This window comes from Lathyrus oleraceus, chromosome 3 (assembly GCF_024323335.1).
Source record: "Lathyrus oleraceus cultivar Zhongwan6 chromosome 3, CAAS_Psat_ZW6_1.0, whole genome shotgun sequence".
NCBI classification, from domain to species: domain Eukaryota; kingdom Viridiplantae; phylum Streptophyta; class Magnoliopsida; order Fabales; family Fabaceae; genus Lathyrus; species Lathyrus oleraceus.
The window spans coordinates 286,558,691-286,580,030 of record NC_066581.1 but is presented as its reverse complement, the minus strand read 5'-3'; the positions used below and the strand labels follow the sequence as shown (position 1 = coordinate 286,580,030).

Sequence of the window (21,340 nt, the reverse complement as noted above, 5' to 3'; positions counted from 1 at the left end):
ATCACTATCAGAGTCAGAATCAACGTCAGAGTTTACTCCAACCTCAGAAATTCTGAACTCTGACCTTTCTTCAGAGGTTCTAACATCAGAATCAGATTGAGACTTATCCCAATTCCAAACTTCTGATTCCTTCACAATCACATCTCTGCTGAATTCAATTTTATTGGTTTCTGGACAATAGAGCTTGTATGCACCTGTACTGTGGTACCCTATCAGAATCATCACTTTGCTTCTATCATCCAGCTTCTGTCTTCTGGCTTCTGGAACATGTTTATAGCAAACAGAACCAAACACCTTCAGATGACTAACACTTTGCTTATCTCCAGTCCACTTCTGTATTGGAACTATTTCCTTCAACTTCTTCGTAGGACATCGGTTGAGTACATACGTTGCAGTGGCAACAGCTTCTCCCCAGAGCTTCTGAGGAAGCTTCTTCTCCTTTAGCATGCTTCTCACCATATCAAGCAAAGTGCGGTTTCTTCTTTCAGCAAGACCATTGTGTTGAGGGGTATAAGGAGCAGTAACCTCATGCTCAATTCCATTCTCCTCACAGAACTTCTGGAACTCTTTGGAGTTATACTCACCTCCACCGTCAGTTCTAAGAATCTTCAACTTCTGACCACTCTGATTCTCAGCCTTCACTCTGAACTTCTTGAATTCATCAAACACCTCGTGTTTAAACTTAATAAGGGATACCCATGTCATTCTTGTGAATTCATCAACAAATAACACAAAGTATTTATTCCCTCCAATCGATGCTACTGGAAATGGACCACACACATCAGAATGTACAACTCCCAAGGCATGTTTTGCTCTTGGAGCAGTTTCTGACGCAAATGGCAATCGTGGTTGTTTTCCTTCCATGCAAACTTTGCATGACTTTTCAGGCTTCTTAATTGCAGGAATTCCATGTACCAACTTCTTTGAATTCAGATGTTTTAAGCTTCTGAAATTCAAATGACCAAATCTTCTGTGCCACAGCTCACTCTCCTTCTCAGCACTTGTTGCACTAAGACATTCTGAGTCTGCAGTTCTGACATTCACCTTGAATGTTCTATTCCTTCCCTGTTCTGACTCCATAATCAACTTCTGATTGCAGTCATACAGCTTCAGAAGATTGTCCTTCATGGTAACTGAAAAACCTTTCTCAATTAATTGTCCCACACTCATCAGATTGCTTCTGATGCCAGGTACATACCACACGTTCTGAATCAATGCTGTTTTCCCATTGTTCAGAATCACTCTGACATTTCCCATACCTTCTGCATTAAGATATTTGTCATCAGCACATCTGATCTTTGTCCTCTTTTCAGAGTCAAAGTCAACCAGCCATTTCTTGTTTCCAGTAAGATGATTTGAACAGCCAGTGTCCATATACCACCAGTCTATCAGATCCATATCATCAGATTCAGAGGCCATCAATAGCACAGATTCGTCATCAGAACTTCTGGCTATATTTGCTTCTTCTGATTTTCTCTCCTTGTTTGACCAACAGTCTCTAGCAAAATGACCAAACTTCTTACAGCAGTAACATTGGATTTTCTTCTTGTCATACTTCTCTTTTCCCTTCTGAGTATTCTTTTGTCTATCAGAGGTTGAGCTTTCTGACTTCTGACCACCATCAGATCTTCTCCTGGCTTCTGACTGCTTCTGATACCTCCTATCAGAAGTTGCTTTCAGAGCCTGCTGCTCTACTTCCCTTTCAGAAGTTCTCTCAGTCAAACGCAACTCTTGCACTTCTAGACTGCTCTGCAGCTCTTCAATTCTCATGGTGCTCAGATCTTTGGAATGTTCTATTGCTACCACAATGTAATCAAATTGAGAGGTAAGGGATCTCAATACCTTCTCCATGATTGTTTCTTCAGAAAGAGTTTCTCCACACGCTTTCATCTCATTAGTGATCAGAATCACTCTGGAGATGTATTCAGAAACTTTCTCATTATTCTTCATGTTGAGATTCTCATATTGCTTTCTCAAGGACTGAAGCTTCACCTTCTTCACTGATGCGTCACCACCATAACATCTAACCAGTGTGTCCCACGCAACCTTTGCTGTCGTTGAATCTGCAATCTTCTCAAACACATTTACATCAACACATTGATGAATGAAGAACAATGCTTTCTGATCCTTCTTCCTTACTTCCTTCTGTGCGTTTTTCTGTTCATCCGTCGCATCTGCTGCTACCGGAACATAACCATCAGTGACAAGATCTAGAACATCTTGAGCACCGAACAGTACACGCATCTGGATCATCCAACGATTCCAGTTTTTACCGTTAAATACTGGAAGTTTGGTGTTCATGTTGCCGTTTCCGTTCATCTTTCTACCTTGCACAATACACTCAGATTTCTCACACAGTGTTTCCCAATCCACAGAATTAAAATTCTGATCAGATTTTGTTCAAGATTCAACACGAATCTAAGAATCAAAATCAAACACACAAGACCTCACGTTCACTCGTGTTTCCCGTGTTTCCCAATGAATCCGAACCGGAGCTCTAGATACCAATTGTTGGTGCAAAGGTAGAATGAAAGATGAATATTCTATTCAGAGAATGACGGCTACAAACATGATTAAAAGTTACAATGATTGACACCCTATTTATAAGTTAAAACTAGGGTTACTATAATAGGATAAAATACTAAAATACCCTCTAACAAACTTAGGGGCTAAGAAAATAATACAATTTAAATATGAATTAAATCTAATAAAATCTAATAAAACTAAACACCGCTTCTGAAACAATCACATCGGAAGCTTCTGCTTCTGATTAATAATACTACTTCTGAATATGAATTACTTCTAACACCATTCCTTAATTCATATTCAACTAACTAAATTATACAACACTAATTCCATCCCTCAGGTGGATAAAATGTTCAGTCTTCACAGCTTTAGTCAGAACCTCTACAAGTTGCTTATGAGTACTATAATGCACAACTTCTAGCACTCCATTCTGAACCTAATTCCTTAGAAAATGAAACTTCGTGTCAATATGCTTACTTCTTTCATGCAACACTGGATTTTTGAGAAGGCTTATGGTTGATTTGTTGTCAATCATCAGCTTCACATGCTTGTTCACTTTGATCTTTAGATCATGCAACAAATTGATAAGTCAAATAGCTTGACACACAGACAAAGCACTTGCAATATACTCAGCTTCACAGGTTGACAATGCAATCCCTGGTTGCTTCTTGGAGCACCAAGAGATAAGACCTCTCAGATACTTGAAAAATATCCATAAGTATTTCTTCTGTCAACTCTGTCTCCACACCAACCAGAGTCTGAGTAACATATCATCTATGAATCATATTTAACACCAGAAGGGAACAAAACTCTATACCTCATAGTCTCCTTAATATACCTCAGAATCCTGACAGTAGCTTGATAATGTAACCATTTTGGTTTGTTCATAAACCTACTTACCATTCCAACTGCATAACAAATGTTAGGTCTGGTGTTATAGAGATATCTCAATGAGCCAACCAACTGTTTAAAAGTTGTAGCATTTACATAATCACCCTTAACATTAGAATCTAACTTGTGATTCATTTCAGCAGGTGTGATTGCAGTTTTGTAATTTGTCATCTCGAATCTCTTCAAAAGTTTAAGTTCATACTCCACCTGATGCAAAATGATACCCTTCTTAGAGTACAAAATCTCCATCCCTATAAAATATACCATATTTTCAAGATCAGTCATCTCAAACTCAATCATCAGCACCTTCTTGAACTTCATTGTCTTATCTGAACAACTTTCTGTCAACAGTATATCATCAACATAGAGACACACGATAATCATATTGCCTTCAGAAGTATGTTGAACATAAACGACATACTCCATCTCACACTTTCTGAATCCTTGGAGCTTGAAAAATGAATCAATTTTCATATTCCAAGCTCTAGAAGCTTGTTTCAGTCCATACAATGCTTTATGTAACATGTACATCATCCTTTCTTGATTCTTTTTCATAAATCCAGGAGGTCGTGACACATATATATCTTCTTGCAATTAACTGTTCATAAAGGCAGATTTCACATCCAGATGTATTAGAGACCAATTCCTATTTGCAGCTATAGCAATCACCAATCTGATTGTTTCATGTCTAGATACAGGCGTAAACACCTCAAAGTAATCTAACCCAGATTTCCATAGAAACCCTCTTGCTACAAACCTTGATTTATGTTTGCCAATTGATCCATATGGCTTCAGTTTCACCTTGAAACCCCATCTGACGTTGATGGCTTTCTTGTTCTTTGGAAGCTTAGTCAACTCCCAAGTCTTATTTATTTCTATAGCCTAAAGTTATTCTTTCATGTCCTTCAGTCACACTTTCTTCTTAAGCGCTTCTTCAGCACTAATTGGTTTAGAGTCTACTAACATGGCACATTGAATAACTTCCCTTTCAGAGTCTATCTCAGTATATTGCAACATGTTAAACTCTGCAAATCTCCGGGGTATCTAACGAATAATCTATGGTCTGGTTTCAAAAGCTGGATCAACTTTAGAAGCTTTACCTTCATAAGGTCCACGTTCAAAGGCATGACCACCATTAGAGGTTGGATTACCACCAAAATCTAAATCATCATCAGATTCGCCTTTTGAGTCTTCTTCAGATTCCAAGTTACTATGAGACTCTGACGCATCTTCGGACTCAGAATCACCATCAGATTCACCTTCTTCAGAGGAAGGATCCTCTTTAGAAGTAGATTATCCTCCAGAGTTAGAAATCTCTTTAGAAGTTAACTCAGGTGCTAACAATGCACCAGAGTTGGATTGAGATTCGTTCCAATTCCATGCTTTTAGTTCTTTCACAACAACATCTCTGTTGAATTCCACCTTATTAGTGAATGTACAATAAAGTATATATGCACATGTACTGTGGTACCCAATCAATAACATTACTTTACTTCTATCATCCAACTTCTTTCTAGTAGCACCTGAAACATGTTTGTAACAAACATAACCAAATACCCTGAAATGACTCACACTTTGCTTATCATTAGTCCACTTCTCAAAAGGAATAATTTCCTTCAGCTTCTTTGTTGGACACTTGTTAAGCACATATGCTGCAGTGGCAACAATCCATCAATGGAAAAAGAGAAATATCCTATTGGAGGTTAAGGGAAATTTCTCCACCCTTTCATGATTAAGGCACCCTTAGATGAATAATCCCCCCTTACCTTGTAAATCCAGCAAAAGCAATTCAACAACCTTATATGGAGTCTCCTTCCCCAAGCCCTAGCTCTCTTCCAATACTCTCTAACTCTTCTCTTCCCACTTTCACATTTACAATAAACTCTAGCAAAACTTTTATTTTCTGTTTCTCTTCAAATACATACTAACCTATTTAAGTCTCTTTTAATTAAGCTTTTGGCCCAACTAAAACATAGTATTTATAATTTTTACCCAACTCTTAATATTCTCTCAATTTCTATTAATTTAATTAATTTCTAATTAATTAATTAATTAATTAAATACCACCGAAACTAATTAATTTTGTACAATTCACCACAAATGTAGACACAGGTTAAACACTTCATAAATCATATAAAATAATTATTTAAACAAATTAATCAATTAAATCAAATAAATGAATAAATAAAATACTAATAAAGTCGGGTGTTATAGTGTGCTCTAGTCCAGTGGTGGGATCGGGAGCGAGTAGCTGGTGCCTATGGTGGGGTCAGTGAAGCATTAATGATTAAGTGGTGGAATCAATAATGATTTTGATGCTATGGTCCATTGGTGGGACCAGAAGCGAGTCACCGACTTCTGTATAATGGGAGTGGTAAAGCATTGTTGATTCAATCGTGGAATCAATAGCGATTTAATATGCTCTGGTCCATTGGTGGAATCGGGAGCGAGTGGGCAATATCAATAACATACCTCTAATATCCAATGAGTCGGTACCACATTTGCATGTAGAGTTGAGGTGGTGTCACATTGCATATATACCTGCAATTGTGAATGAATTAATATTAATGGTGTGATGTGTAATATATGTGAATTGTGCTTGATTTGATGATGTATAAGTAATTGATGATGGATAGATGATTGTTGACACGTGGGTGATTGATGAATACGTGATGCGGATGTTTGTGATCTACCCTTTTTATGTATTGCACTGCTATATTATTTGAGCGTATTATCACCCCTTTTATTATTGTAGCGTATGTGCTCCTCTAGAGGACAGACAATTAGGTACAAGAGTACCCGCTTGAGTCAGAGGACGACATTCATGCCTCTTTAGCTATTTATTATTGAGTCTTAGAGGAGTCACTATGATATGTAGAAATGGGGATGATTCGTTCATCCATTATTTGTTTTATGCCTTACTTATGTTGGACTTTTGTTATTCATTTAATGTTGAAGCTTATATGCCAACTTAATGATTTTTTCGATGCTGAGTTTTAATGGATATGTTGTGGTGATGTTTTTATGCTATGGTGAATCATGTATGACATTCTAATCATGAAGTTTAATTTGAATTATTTTATTGATTGTCGAGTCGGGGATTAGGGTGTTATATGGGAGGATTATCGAGAAACAAGTGTGAGTTGTATTGAGAAACACAGTGAGTTCTAAGTCCCATATTATTTAGAAAGGTGGGGGTTATGCACTTTATAAGTAAGAGTATTCATACACCTATCACCTTAAGATTTTAGGTGAATATGCAATGTCTCTTTCACTTGTTTGCGCGAGTCTTTGATCTTTAGATGAGTCTTTGATCTTTAAGTGGGTCTTTGACCCAATGTGAATACTTCCCCCTCATGATGACCCGTCATAAAACAAATTTAATTCAGTTGTTATATGGAAAAATGTTCAATTATTATATGTTAAAACATGTTATAGTTCAACTGTTAAGACAAATAAATTATGACAAAAATGCTCAACTGATATGCAAATAGATTATGGCCAAAAAAATCTAGGTTATGCCAAAACTAATATTGGAAATAGGTTATGCAACATAATTCAATTATTGACAAAAACATAAAACAAAATTATTGTGATAGAAACATAATTTTTTTCATTCATTAAGAAATACAATATAATGAACACTTAATCACCGTTACAATATAATCACTTCATGATCACCTAAACACTTAATCAACTAAACACTTAATATTCACCTAAACACCTAATCTACTAAATAATTAATGATGACATAAATATTTATTTCATTAGTGTTGAAGCAACTAAGACAAATAATATAATGAAGGCGAAAAATCAATTGAACTTCATTTGCTTCTTCATAAACTTCATCTTCGTTTCTTCATCTTTTACTTTGACATCATTAACCATATCTTTCTCTTCATTTATTTATGAACTAATGGTGAGATTAATTCTTTTACTCTAGGATTCATTTCTTCATCAAACCAAACAAAATGAATATATTTCTTAAAGTTGAAAACATCAATAGAGATGAAAGAAGATTAATGAATTGCAAAAACGGGACCGAGGTAAAACAATGCATTTTCAAAATCTGCAAAAAAATAAAAACTTACCTTATACGTCTCACACCTATAAAAATGGCAACCCGAGTTCAAATTAGTCCATATTATCATCAATGAAGTATCAAGACTGCAAAAAGACGAGATCTATTTCCTGTGGTAGAAGTTAAGTGTTGCGACATTATTGAGTAAAAACGATGATTAAAGTTGAGATGCTTTGCTTTGAAAAGATGAAGAAGAAATCAAATTGTTGTTCACCTAAGATAAGGTTGTTCTTATGTGTTTGAGAGGAAAATAAATAAATATTTAAATAATAAATTAAATCAATAAAAATAATATCAATTTATATTAAAATCCAATTAATTCATTTTAGTATTATTTTTTTAAAAATATTTTTGAATAGTAGCTAGTGGGTGAAATTTCACCTCCTAAAATCAATGCATTTGTATCTAATTTCCCTAGACAACTATATCAATTGAGATGGTTTAACCTAACCATTTTTTTTAGGATCTCGCTAACTTATGTCTTTGAGGCACAAGTTAAGATTACTACTATTATATATTTTGTGTGGAATGAAATAAAATTTTGAATTTCAAGAAATCAAATGCACGCATTCCAAAAGAATATTTCTATAAATGTATCGTTAACGTCTTGGACACATGTTAGCATTAGCCTCTTTTTTATTTATTTTTAAATTATCATTATCATGAAACCAATATAAAGAGTGAAATATAATATAACCACTCTCAAGAAAGAGAAAAAGTATTTCATTTCATCAACTATGGAACAACCAAAAGCACACGTAGCTGTTGCTCCATCTAAACACACTTTTCAAACTCAAACTCCTACATCTAAGAAGAGACCATTCGACTCTCTTTCCAATTCCAATTCCAATTCCAATTACTTCAAGATTCGTGCCCTAATTCGTGACCTTCGCCCTCTTTTTATCCAGGTACATATTCCAACCCCTATTTCTCTAGATCCTCTCAAAATCTTTTATTTTTCATATACGGGTTTCACTTGTTCATTGTGTTGTTTGATGAAATATCCGTTCTTGAAAAAACCATTGAATTTATAATCTTTTTAGCTATTCCAACTCTTTCATTTTTATTTTAAATCTAGGGCTCAATTTATGTGAAAAAGATTCTAGCTTTCTGTTCTTTTGTCCATTTTCGAGTGTTGTTAATATCAAATTTGGTATGTGTGTGCTTAGTACCAATGTTAGGGGTTTTATTAGAGCTTTAGGGGATTTCCATTGGTTGTCAATAACATAACATGTAAGCAGGACAAGTTATAAGGAGTTCTATCTAACAAGTTATGGACGTAGTTAGATAGTTAGGTTTTTGTAATCTCACTATCTTATGTATAGAGTTTTCTTCAAGTACTATTTTTTAATGGTTTAGCATTGGCAGTGTATTGATTTTATGGCATGAGAGACCTAGGTTAGGTTGAGTTTGGATGCTTGGATTTTAAACTTCTTGTTACTAGGTTGATAACGAGTTGGTTTATTTTGGTATGATTTAAAGGAATTGATTGTAAAGATAACGGAATTTGATTGCGGCGCGACGCGCTTTCTAGAAGTAGAACCAATTTAAGGAAATTCAGATATGTGCGTTATATTGTTGATTTTTTTATATTATTTTAAACTTTTGCATCATCATAGGAGACCCGAGGCCTTTGAAATTAAATCGTATTTTCTACGGGCCTTCCATGGTCATACTTTGCTGAGAGACATATCCTAAAAATGAGTAAGGTACTAAGGTGGGAAAAAGAATGATTGGGTTGGGTGATTGGTTGAGTTGGAATCTAGGGTCAGAACGACCTAGGGTTTTTCGACACAACACTTTTCCGTGGCTTCCCAATCACAACCTGGGGTTTTCCAGCCTATATAGTCAGTGGCGGATTGGGGGTCGTTCCAGCTGGGCCCCAAAATGCTATTGCCTATTGCAATGAAGTGGGTGGTGGTGTGACCGCTAGCCGAAGCTTAAGGAAACAAGAGAAGCAGTTTAAGATCATCGCATATACGAGCTCAAAAGAAGAATACATAAAATTAAACACATATTCATAACTAACAGTCAAAGTTCTTTGTTACTTATTTTCAAAACTGATATAAAGCAAAAAAAGAAAATATGCAGAGAGAAGAGATGGGTTCTTTTGCAAAGAGAAGATTGAGGCTACTATTTTTTCTGTGCAGAAGAGAGAAAGTGACATTGTTGAGCTAATGAGCTTTGTTTTCTCCGATCAGACTTTCTGTTTTTTGGGATACAAAAAGATCAAAATGTCCTAAAAAGAGGCTATAAAATAAGGGTATTTTTGGGTTTTTATTTCATCTTCGGTGTTGCGGCTGGTGCATCCACGCTGTTGCCGCAAATTGGGGTGCAATGGCCACACCCCTAAAACACAATGTCTAAATCTGTACTGTAGTGCCCTGCCTCCACTGCTGTTAAATGCGGCCTGGCACCGCCATGACGGAATGATGTGGCAGGGTTTTTTGATGACCGCCATAGTCAATTTGTGAAGAGTACCCACCATGGCATTGTTACAGGCCACAATAGCGAGTTTATACGGAAAACTTTTGACCTTATTCCATGTTCCGTCATCAACAACACTGCCTGCCTCTGCTATGCAATGCTGCAGTTGCGGTCATTGCAGGTGCAATTAAGTACATAGTTTCAGGCCAGCTCCCTTGCGGGCAGAGGAAAAATGAAGATTCAAGAAGAATATAAATAGAAAATTATCATCCTGTTCCTTCTTTGTTAATTATGAAGATAAATAGAAATTTTTATATTTTACTAATTATTTAATAAATTGAATTTATTGCTCGTAGTTATACGCCATACTGTTGTTCTAGTTTCGGGTTTGGCTTTGCGGGATTAACAATCCTAAGCTAATTGATTTCTTTTGCCTCAATTTATAAAAATAATTGATGAAATCCTCTATTAGACATGAAGGTGAGTAATCTTGAAAACTTTTTTGTTTAAAATTTTATTATCATAAGCATATAGAGAGGATAATATTATATACACAAAAATGGAAGGCAAGCGGGCAGCCAGCTGTGCCGCCACCCAATAAAGAGAGGAATCTTGAAAACTTTGAAGATTCAAAATCTTTAAGGCAAGTAGAAAATAGTGAAGAGCATCAGCTGAATAGAGCAAACTTGTCCATGCTTGCATATTGGGTAAATAACCCTCAAATTCCAACTTGTTGAAACTCATAGAGTCTAATAAAGACCCATAAAAGGAAAAAAAAAAACAACTACACTCTTTCCTCACCCTCGAAGCCCGAATACTCCAAAATAAATGGGTTAAGTATTTGTGTTGGATACGTATCGTAACCGATACTCTTGGGATACTCTCGAATGTGTCCCTGAACTATTCATATTGTGTTTTTACTTTTGAACAATACATTACATGATACATTTGATATTTGATGTGGCATGGCTGGATACGACATTACATTTTTTTAAACTATTTTTACAAGTTTTTTGTGACACTTTTATTAACCATTTATTTTTTACATTTCGAAAGGAAAAAAATCTCACCCCAATAAACATAGGAAGTCTCCACAACCTCCTTTCGGCATTACAGCTTCTGTGTTTATGTTGATGTCAAATATATTTTGATTTAGGTGAAAACCCTACAATTTTTGTTATACATGTATCTTTTCATAAACTGTGATCATTATAGTTATGTATTAATAATAAATAATAAATGTTTCTTTACAAGTATTTTGCTTATATATAAGTTTTTCTATAAAATTTTGTTAACGTATCAAGACTGAATTTTATCTTGAATTTCCAAAATAATCTATACCTGTGTCGGTCGTATTGTACCTGTCCCCGTAGTAAATATCTGAGCATTATAGTTCTTCACTAGGTGGAGTCGGCTAAAGTGAAGGAAGGAATGGTTGAGTCAATATGCTTGCTATAAGTGAAAAGAATACACAAATTTGGCTGTCAACACTTAGACTTTTATGCAATTTCTTCTCTCATGCAAGTAGTTTCTTTTTTTTTCTATCAAAGTGAACTTTAAAGACTTATTCTATGAAGTCGTTTTGTTTGGGGCTGATAAGAATATGTATTGAACTATTGAAGGGTAATGTCTCTAATAGTTCAAGTTTACACAATCATCTCATTCCCTTTATCTTGCTTCATTGAATGTCTGTTTCTTTGTTGCTTAAAATTCTATAACAAGTGCCTAACAATTGTGGTTTGATCTTGAAGGTTCTCCAAACTCCCGACTACAAAAACTGCAAGGCGTCACATGAAATTCGAGACAGTAAGTTGATCAAATTATCAAATCATAATTCAAAGTACATACACCAGTTATACTTCTGACATGTTGAATATGGCATTAAAAGAATGTAGCTGTATATACCTAGAACCATATTCATGTTGATTACATTTTCTCCATGTTTAAAGTTTCTTATACTTATAGATTAGGTAGTGTAAAATATATTTGTTTGTGTGGTTTCTTGAATTGCAATATGATTTTGGCTTGTAATTGCAGAGCTGAAAACCGTGCTGAAGGTATACAATGATATGAAAGTGGAGGCAGTTTCAGCAGGGAAGCAGCAACCTCAACGTGTCAAGTTATCGGAGCAAACTCACGTAGAGAAAACATTTGCACGGCCATCTGTGGCTGAAGACAGTCAGACATCAAGCACATACGTTATTGGAGGATCAGCTTTTGGCTGGAATTTCATCACTTTTCCAGTTGCCAATTCCGTCTATTATGGTAGGTCGAAGGAACAATTTCGATCAGATAAAATGACCCGGTAATTCTTTGGTGCCATGGCGCAATAAAGGATTTACTACCTCCGCAACCTGTCTGTCCATTGGAACACCTATTCATTCAACCAGAAGTATTGTGTATCAGCTACCTTAAACTTATCTTTTTTTTGGAGGTCCTTTTGGCAGTGTCTTTTATATTTTTACTATTAGTTGCACTTCATCTTGAAAGCAAATCATATGATTTTTTTTTTCTTCCAAATTTACCGAAAGTTTTTTCTTGTATCCTATGCAAATTATGATGCTCTTTTACAGTGGATTCCTATTATTTCATAGGATTAATTGCAATTTTGCTACCTTTATTTTTTTTTAATTTTGATTTCTCTATTTTGAATTATAGGCATGTGTTTCTTCAATTTAGTTTTTTCTTTCTTTCAAGATTTTAGTCCCCTTTGATCAAATTTTGATGGAATGACAGTCAATTAATTTGATGATGGGTAACTGTCACATTTATGATAATTAATTCTACATATTTTTTTAACTTATTTTTCAAAATATGTATTTTTATTATATAAAATTTGAAGACATTTCATTCCTGCCATTTAAAAGTATTATTTATTTTATGAATTTAATTGAAATATACTGACAATATAAAATGATTTTACACAGTCAGTTAATCAGATCCGTTGGATATTAAAACAAATTTGATTTTTATTTTAAAACTCTATAAAGTAATGCAAACGGATGATGATGATGAATCGATTGTGTAAAATATCGGTGAATAGTAGTTAATCTTTTATTTTATTTAACACATTTTAATATAATAAATTTATGAATTAATAATTATCACTTTTATGATAGTATAGCTTTAATCTCTCTTCCTCTATCTCCCAAACAAATCTCACACAATATTTGGAAATAAGATCAGTGACAGTGAGAACAAGTTAAGAATTTGTTTAGATTTATCATCAAATAAGCACAAATTAATATCCATCACTAAACCCTTATTATCATAATCAAACATGAAGGTTGATCTCCATCAAAATCAAACATCAAAAACCAGAAGAAAAAAAATTAAAACCAAGAATAGAAAATCAACGCTTTTTCAAGAATCTCTTCAAACATCAAAAAATCAAAAATAGTCCCTTACAATCTAAAACTCAAAATATCAAAATCGAAAATCAAAACTAAGAATAAAAACAAAAAGCAGAAGAAAAAAAATAAAAAATCAAGTTAAAATCCATAATCAAAAGTCAGTTTTCCCCAAGAATCCCTTCAAACATCTAAAACCAAAATCCCTTATAATAAAAACCCAGAATATTAAAATCAAATATCAAAATTCATTTAAGAAATTTGAGATCATGTAGAAGAAGTAACAAATGTAGCTTCTTAATTTTTAAAAACATGCCCCATCATCGCTACTGTTATGGAGAAGAGAGGAGGTGAAGCAAATAGTACAAAGAATGATATTTAACTTCGCGCTTTTATGGTCTATATTTTCCTTTTCCGTTTTTGATATTCTGAGTTTTATTGTTGTCGTAGGTTTTAATTTATTGAACCATTTTGAATGTTGCAATTTTTTTTTTTTTGTTGTTGCAATTTTTTAAAGTGTTTTCTTAAGACATGACATATAGGTAACGATGATAAAAGAAAAAAATATTTTTTTAATGCACTCTTCACGTTTCTTAGTTATTTCGTAAATTTTTTTAAATATTTATAGTTTTTTCAGATATATCTTCGGACACATCAAATTCTGAATGAACATTGAAATATTTCAGAGATACATCTCCATAACAATTTAAAACATTCAATACATTCCATTCAGAATTTGAATTCGACCCGAGATGCATCAGGTCGAATGCATCTCCACGAATAATACGGAGATAACGTCTTAAAACTTAGTCTTTCATGTTATATTTTGTTTATTTGAATATGTATCATACGATCGAAAAATAAAAATCTACGCACATAATTCTAGATGGTCCAAAAATACCATACATAAATAAAATATCAATAAATGTCAAAATGTCATACAATCGAGACCAATACAATAGCAAGACTGTCAAAATAAAATACAGACCATAGTACTACTACTACTATATACTAAGACACAGTTGTGTATGTGTAATATCCCGTATTTCCTTAAATGCCTAAATTTCTATTAATTGAGGTCAATTGAGTTCCTATGTGCTTTAAAAGTTGTCGATTGAGATAAATAGAGTAAATAGTGAGTTCAGGTTGACTTAATTAATATTAATTGAGACTGACCTTTTATTAATTGAGACATTTTGGTAACACTGATAATGAGTCAATAGCTCAGATAGAACAAATATTACAAGTGTAGTGCCACTTGAGATATTTGTTACTACCTGTAACCTTTTCTAACCACATGTTACTTGTGGCAAATGGTGGCCACATGTTATTATCTCTTACCAACTATCTATCATGTGCCATTCTCATTTGTTCTATGTATCAGAAAGAATAGAGAGAAAGAGGGAAAGCTCAAGAGAAAGCAAGGCTAGTGGAGAAGAAGAAGAAGGAAAGCTTGGAACCAACACCATCATCCTCATCCTCATCCTCATCTTCAACAACTTCTCCTCTTCTATTTCTTGAGGTGGATTCTAGATAGAAACCCTAGATTTCTAGAGGATTAGGGTTGTAGAATTATATACAAATCATGAAAATCCATGCCATATGATGAATATTTTCTTGCTCTTGTTGACTTCCATGAACATGTGCCTTGATGTGTTCTTATGATTGTTATGATAACATGATTTGTTATGGTTGTGTTTATGATGTTGAAATCCTTGTGGTTATGGACTTGGAATCCTTGTTATACATGTGTATATGAGCATGTAATATGATGAGTTTTGTTGGAAGAAGAAATGGATGGTGTGTTAGAAAAGAAATAACAGAGAAAATGGTGTCTGTAAAGTGGAAATGTGAGTGGACCAATCGATTGGTCTTTGTCATCAATCGATTGACAACCCTTTGTTTTGCAGAAAAAATGTAATTTTAGCAGGACCAATCGATTGACACTGCATTATAATCGATTGCACAAACTTTCTGTATATGAACAGTGGAAATTTTTTAGTGAGCCAATCGATTGACACTCAGGATCGATCGATTGATCCTCAGCAAATTTTGAAAAACAGAAATGTGAGAGGAACTAATCGATTGGGCTTCCCCAACCAATCGGTTGACTTAAGTTAGAAACTTCAAAATCCATTTCTTAAGTGTTTCTAAATGCATTCTTCCAACCATTAATCAATTGTGATGCTATGCTTATGTTGAATACATGTTAATGGTGAAAATTATATGATGAATCTAGTGAGTTAACCTAGGATTGAAATTAGGTCATGAGTTAGGTTTACAACCTAGATAATATGAGAATACAGTATTCATTCGTACGACGCTTATGTGAGGTCGTGGACGAATTGTTGCCATGATTGAGAATGAGACGCATTGTATGGAACATGCCATGTTATTATTTGTGTATTGTGGTGAATGAAGTCACCTGTGATTGACGGATTTTGTTATGGTTCGTGGAAAACCAATGTTTTGTGGAACCGGTCATGTATTCAGAATATGTATTTTCTATGACGGTGCACATCTCTATTTGGTATGCTTAGATGAGTAAGCATTGGGATGTGAGACCGATGATTCAAGCCTCAATTGGGTTTGAGCCCCAACCACGACGGACATGGGGGAAAGGCGGACACCTAAATGGGTTGGATTCCAATACGGTGAAATATACCCTAAGTGGGTTAGATTCCCATACGGGTGACGGTCGCTTGAACTGGGGATTAAGCCTCATAGAGGACCCGATATCCACCGCGAAAGTCGAATCATACGAGCATGCATGAACCGGGCCTGACTTAGATGTAAGTCCGTTCGGGAGTTGATGTTTCGTGATCTGAATAATGATTGTGGTTGAGTTGTGAGAACTCAGGTTCATATTGCCATACATTGCGAGTTAGTTTTCCCATCACTCAAGTCTTCGTTCCCTTGTTGACTTGAGTTGGATATGAGTTGAATATTGATTAGAAAACCCTGTAAAGCCGAGTGGACCCATAAGATAGGGAACCCACTGAGATTATTATCTCACCCCATGTTGTTGATTATTTTTCAGGTGGTTCTGAGCAGGAGAAATGTAAGGGCAAGATAGAGTGATGTCTTGCTTACCTGATGACTGGTGGCTTTTTCCACTGTGTAGATATTTTTGGGATCATTGTTTAATGATCTAGATCCTAGCTTTTATTTTGGGAACTTTTGTGTACATTTTGTGCCATGTTGTATTTATTTTGGGCATGTATCTATATATGTACACTGTGCTGCTAGGCGCTTATGTATTTCAGTACCAGTTTTATACTATGTATAATATGTATTCTAGACATATATTATATCTGGGTGTTACAGTATGTCTCTGACTACCTCTCCTCCACCTCCTCTGCCTCCTTTGCCAGTTCTGCCTCCTCGGCCATCAATCCCCCCGGTCCTCCGACGCTATCTCCGGTACATCAATGTCCCCCATGCCTCCGTCATGATGACATCTAGGATCTGCCTCACATCATACCCATCAAGGAAGATGCCTCTGTCAATTCCTTCCTACACAATCCCCACTATGCGACGACACCTACGCAAGACATCCTTAACATGATCTAGCTGTGTCTGATCCTCCTCTAGTATCTCCTGATGAGCTGGTCTTGGCAGGTCTCCTAAAGCAGCCTGTACCATGTACAAATGTGACACCCTGAAGAACCATCTGATGTATCCTTCGACGTAGCTTCAATCGTTCTCAGCTATAGTAGCTCGTGCTTCCTCCGATACCAGATGACTCTCATAATCATCAAACATGTTCTCTATTTGTAGACGTGTCAAGACAAGAAGAGCAGAGACATCGGGGTGTCTGGGAATAGTCTGAGTGTAGCCAAACTGCCACATGACGCGCTCGAGAAGATGATGAGTGTAACACCTCAAAATTTGCCCTCCTCTCTTGGGACTAGCTAACATATTTGCATATCATTTTAGGTCATTAGGCATTGCATATTGCATATCATGTGGTTACATTGTGCAAGCCATTCTCCCAAGTCTTGATCAGAAGATGAGGAAGTCAAAGTGCAAGCTAGGGTTTCATTGGACTGGTTATTGATCATCTGAAGATGTGCAAGTCCAAATTAGGGTTTCATGATCCTCAAAGGATATTGGTCTTCATCTTGTTTGAAATGATATATCATCATCATCATGGTTTGATTTCATCAAGTGATTGAAGCACATTCCTTGAGATTAGGGTTTTGACCACTGGTCAACCCTAATCAGTTGCATTGGGCCAATCAGGGCATGATCAGGAGATGGGGTCTATGATGTATATGGGGATCATCCCATGGTTATATGGAGATTATTGAGGCTAGGGTTTCATCCTTGAGCCATTTCATCAGAAGAATGGAGCTCAGTTTGATCTATGCATTGCTTAATTCATCTATCAGTTGGAAAAGTCAACTGTGGTCAACTGTGCATGATCTAATGGATTTGGAGGTGGAAATGAGTTGGATACACTTCATTCATGTTGGAACAAGTGTTATTTGACATTGAAAAGCTCAAGAATGGAGAAAATCAAGTCAGGACAAAAATTGCCAAAAATAGAAAGTGACTTGTAATAGAAGTTTCCAAAAATGGAAAGTTTTTGACCTCAAAATTACATGTCCAAGGAAGCTTCAAATGAAAATTTGTTCAACATGAAAGTTGTAGATCTTGGTCTCACCTTTCCAAAAAGTCCAAGAACTTGAAAATCCCATGTGTGGTTGGCAAGTTATGGTCCATTCAATTTCAAAGATGACCCATAATCAGAGGGGCATAACTTCCACATGGAGTGTCCAAATTGGGTGATCTTTTTATGCACAAACTCCATTTGACATGTACTTTCATGGTGCATAATTGGATTTCATCAAAAATGGTCAATGCAAAAAGTCAAATTTCAAGTGCACAGTTAAAAAACCAGGGGCAAAATTGTCCAACTTGAGAAATAATGGGAATTTTTGGATGGGGATTTTTGCAACACCTCACAAATGACATTTGAAAATGGTTGGAATCATCATAACATGCCAAGGCCTCATGGTTTGAGATTTCACTTTTGAAATGAACTTGAAAAATGAACAAAGTGCCATCACATAGTGAAATTCCAAAATACACATCCAATCAACATGAGACAAGTTGCAACAGCTCACACATGTCATTTTGAGAGTGTGTGAGCTGTCAATGAGCTGTCATTGGCTGGCATATGAAAGTACTATTTTGCCCTTGGTGTGAAAATGACATTTTTGTTAAACACATTCCATTTGGTTAATTAGAGTGATTAAGTGTGGATTAAGCTGAGATATATATTGCTAATCATAACTAACTTGTAACAGAATTCACAATTCCCAAAATCACAATCTCAAATTCTCCAAATTCACCAAAACCTCTCAAGAACACAAAAGCAAAAATCCATCGAAACTCTCTCAATTCTTGATCAATTTGTGAAATTCTTCTTGCTGCAAGCTCCATTCATCTTGTACCTCAACTGTGTTGGTAAATTGGATTGAGAGGAGCCTTAGATCGTGAATGTCCAAGCAAGGTTCATCGATGGCTTTTGGAATTTTCGTGCACTAGAAGCAACCTGGAGCTGAAGCAATCGTTCTAATCACCTTCTCCACCATCAAGCTCCATCTGTTTCAAGGAATTGAGCATCAAAACCTCACGAATCTTCACTGGCTTCAAATCAAGGTACCAAATCGAATCTCGCCATTGTGTTAATTGTTGTATGTGTTTTGTAGATTGCTTGATGTAGTTTATCATGATGTAATTAGTTTTAGAAATGGATGAACATAGAGGAAGTTATCTTGATTAGAAGTTAGGATGTGAAACCCTAAGTTGTTCGATTCGTGAAATATAGGAAGAGTTAGCTAAAATCATGTGTATATTCGAGATCCTGATGTTGAGACCTTTCCAACGGATATGAGTTTGCAAATTTTGGTTGAGTTTGGATGTTCATGTGTTCTTGATGTTTCTGGGTTGAAGATGATGAATTCTGGGCGCAAAATGATGTTTGATCCGTTTCTTCGTTTGATTTTTTAAATTTCCTGTTTACCGCGCCTGGCCATGAATAATTACCATATTGCCACTGACTTCACTTAATTAACTAAAATAATTTAAATAATTATTAACAATTCATTTTAATCTTAGAAAAATCATAAAAAATAATTGGAAAGTCAAAAAAATATGAGGTTTTTTTCTACAGTTTCCAAATTGCCTCTAGAATTTTATGGATATAATTTTCAAGGTTGTGCATGGTGAAAATTTGGTTTGACCTAGGGTTATTTGACTTGTATGCAATTTTGACACATTCTACCATTTCCATTGTGAAATTCTCATACTTAAAAAGAAATGTCTGAAATTTTTTGTGGTGATTCTAGACATGTTGCTGGTGATTTACATGTAAAGTTTGTGAATTTTGGATACCTGATGAGTGAGTTATGATTTTTTGAACTTAGGTGTGACAATTTGTGTCACACCTAACTAGGGCAACTTCATGAAATTATTTGCCTAGCCTATGCTTGTTGAAATGAGTTGAAATTTTGCATGGATGTTTATGGATATGTTGAGATGCTATGTGAATTTTTCTGGATTTTTATATGGCATTTTCAATTTGATTGATATTTTTCATCTCTGTTGGTCAATTATGCAAGTTCATAGGACACATGTTTGTAAATTTAATGTGAAATGCTCATATGGTTTTGGATGAATGTGAAATTTGGTGTGCTGGTGCTAGACACATTATAGGACATCATGCTTTTGGTCCCATTCATTTATGATATGTTGTCACTCTGTTATGAATTTTTGAAGTGAATGCTTGTGTTGATGCTATGAATTGGCTTGAATAATTGTGTCTGGATTTCTTGATTTTCATTGACCTAGTTCCTTTTGTCCAATTGAGCTGAAAATTGACATGCTATACCTTGAATATGTCCTGTTTAGGTGTGAATTATTTGAGGATTTTTGGAATTGGTTTGGTATGCTTTTGAGTGAAGTCATTCTGTTTGGTCATTTGGTGTTGTGTTTGACCTAATTTGACTTGTTTTGATCATGAAATGAATATGATGAATGGTATGAGCATGGGATCAATTGCATTGGCTTTCTATTTGTGTGAATTTGATTTTGGTTGTAGATTGCTTGCTGTTGAGGATTTTTTATCCCTTTTGGACCCTAGGCTTGGCCTAGTGGTCTAGTTTCTAACATTTGGATTGATTTTTCAGGATAAAATGCACAAAGCTTAAGGAGAATGATTCAAGTCAATAAAATTGAATTTGTTTGATGTGGAGAACTAACATAACTTTGTTTTGTAGGTTGTGAAGCTTGAGCTTGAGCTTATAGCTTGCCTTTGTGTGCATTAATCTGTATAGTTTGACTGATTAACATTTGCTGTTTATTGTTGTCTGTCTGAGTACTGATGATACTTGATTGATTTCAGGTACATTTAGTCGCTTACAGTTCTTTAAGAACTTGCTTGCTGCTGCTTGGTTTTTAAACCACTTGAGGTAGGACTTCTATTCTTCATGTAGTCTGGAGACCCGGTCTGTTACTTGGCCGGGCAAATAACTGTCTGAAGTCCTCCTTAAGAGGCGATGTTTGTGATTGTTTAATTTTGTGCCTAAGCAGATGAAGTCCTTGATCAAGGCAATTGGTGGAAGCCAAGGGATATGCAATCTATCCCCCACTATTCTGTGAGTCGTCCCTCTGCTCACACGGCTGTGTGTTGATGCATTGGGGCACAAACCCAAGATCTTGTACTTTGTACAGTCGAGTCAGAGTCTTTGAGCGTAGAAGGGTCCCTCCATTCTGGACCCACGCTCCTTTGTCAGAAGCTCTCCCTGGTTAGGGATAAGAGCTGTGAGGTCTCATCCTCACTCCACCTTTTCATCTGCTTCACCTTAGCCTCGTAATGGCAAGGTTAAGAGCGAATAATACCCGTGCACAGATGAATTGCTTCGGCAGTTAAACCCATTGTTTGAGCCCACTTGACTGGTTATAGTGTGTGCTATGTGAATATTAGTTTGACATGTTTGCTTGAGATACTTGTTCTCATTTGATGTATGCTTGTATGCTTGCTTCTTTCCTGGAT

General features: G+C 35.5%; 2 protein-coding genes across 2 annotated transcripts; one reads left to right on the top strand and one right to left on the bottom strand.

Annotated features, from left to right (window-relative positions):
* Window positions 1–3,300: 3,300 nt before the first annotated feature.
* Window positions 3,301–3,738, bottom strand: LOC127130888 (uncharacterized mitochondrial protein AtMg00810-like). The gene has a single exon (XM_051059846.1). The coding sequence runs from the start codon at window positions 3,736–3,738 to the stop codon at window positions 3,301–3,303; it is 438 nt and encodes a 145-aa protein (XP_050915803.1).
* A 4,460-nt stretch (window positions 3,739–8,198) lies between these two features.
* On the top strand, window positions 8,199–12,556 carry LOC127127093 (uncharacterized). Its single transcript, XM_051056210.1, has 3 exons — window positions 8,199–8,406; window positions 11,677–11,731; window positions 11,963–12,556. Exons 1-3 carry the CDS (start codon window positions 8,236–8,238, stop codon window positions 12,232–12,234), a joined length of 498 nt encoding a protein of 165 aa, XP_050912167.1. The 5' UTR covers window positions 8,199–8,235; the 3' UTR covers window positions 12,235–12,556.
* Window positions 12,557–21,340: the final 8,784 nt, after the last annotated feature.

Bases quoted from the DNA above. Each gene is read 5' to 3' on its own strand.
- LOC127127093 (XM_051056210.1), top strand. From the start codon at position 8,236: ATGGAACAACCAAAAGCACACGTAGCTGTTGCTCCATCTAAACACACT. The intron at 8,407-11,676 runs GTACATATTCCA...TTGATCTTGAAG, and splicing joins TTCGCCCTCTTTTTATCCAG to GTTCTCCAAACTCCCGACTA. The intron at 11,732-11,962 runs GTAAGTTGATCA...TTGTAATTGCAG, and splicing joins GTCACATGAAATTCGAGACA to AGCTGAAAACCGTGCTGAAG.
- LOC127130888 (XM_051059846.1), bottom strand. From the start codon at position 3,738: ATGAAGTTCAAGAAGGTGCTGATGATTGAGTTTGAGATGACTGATCTT.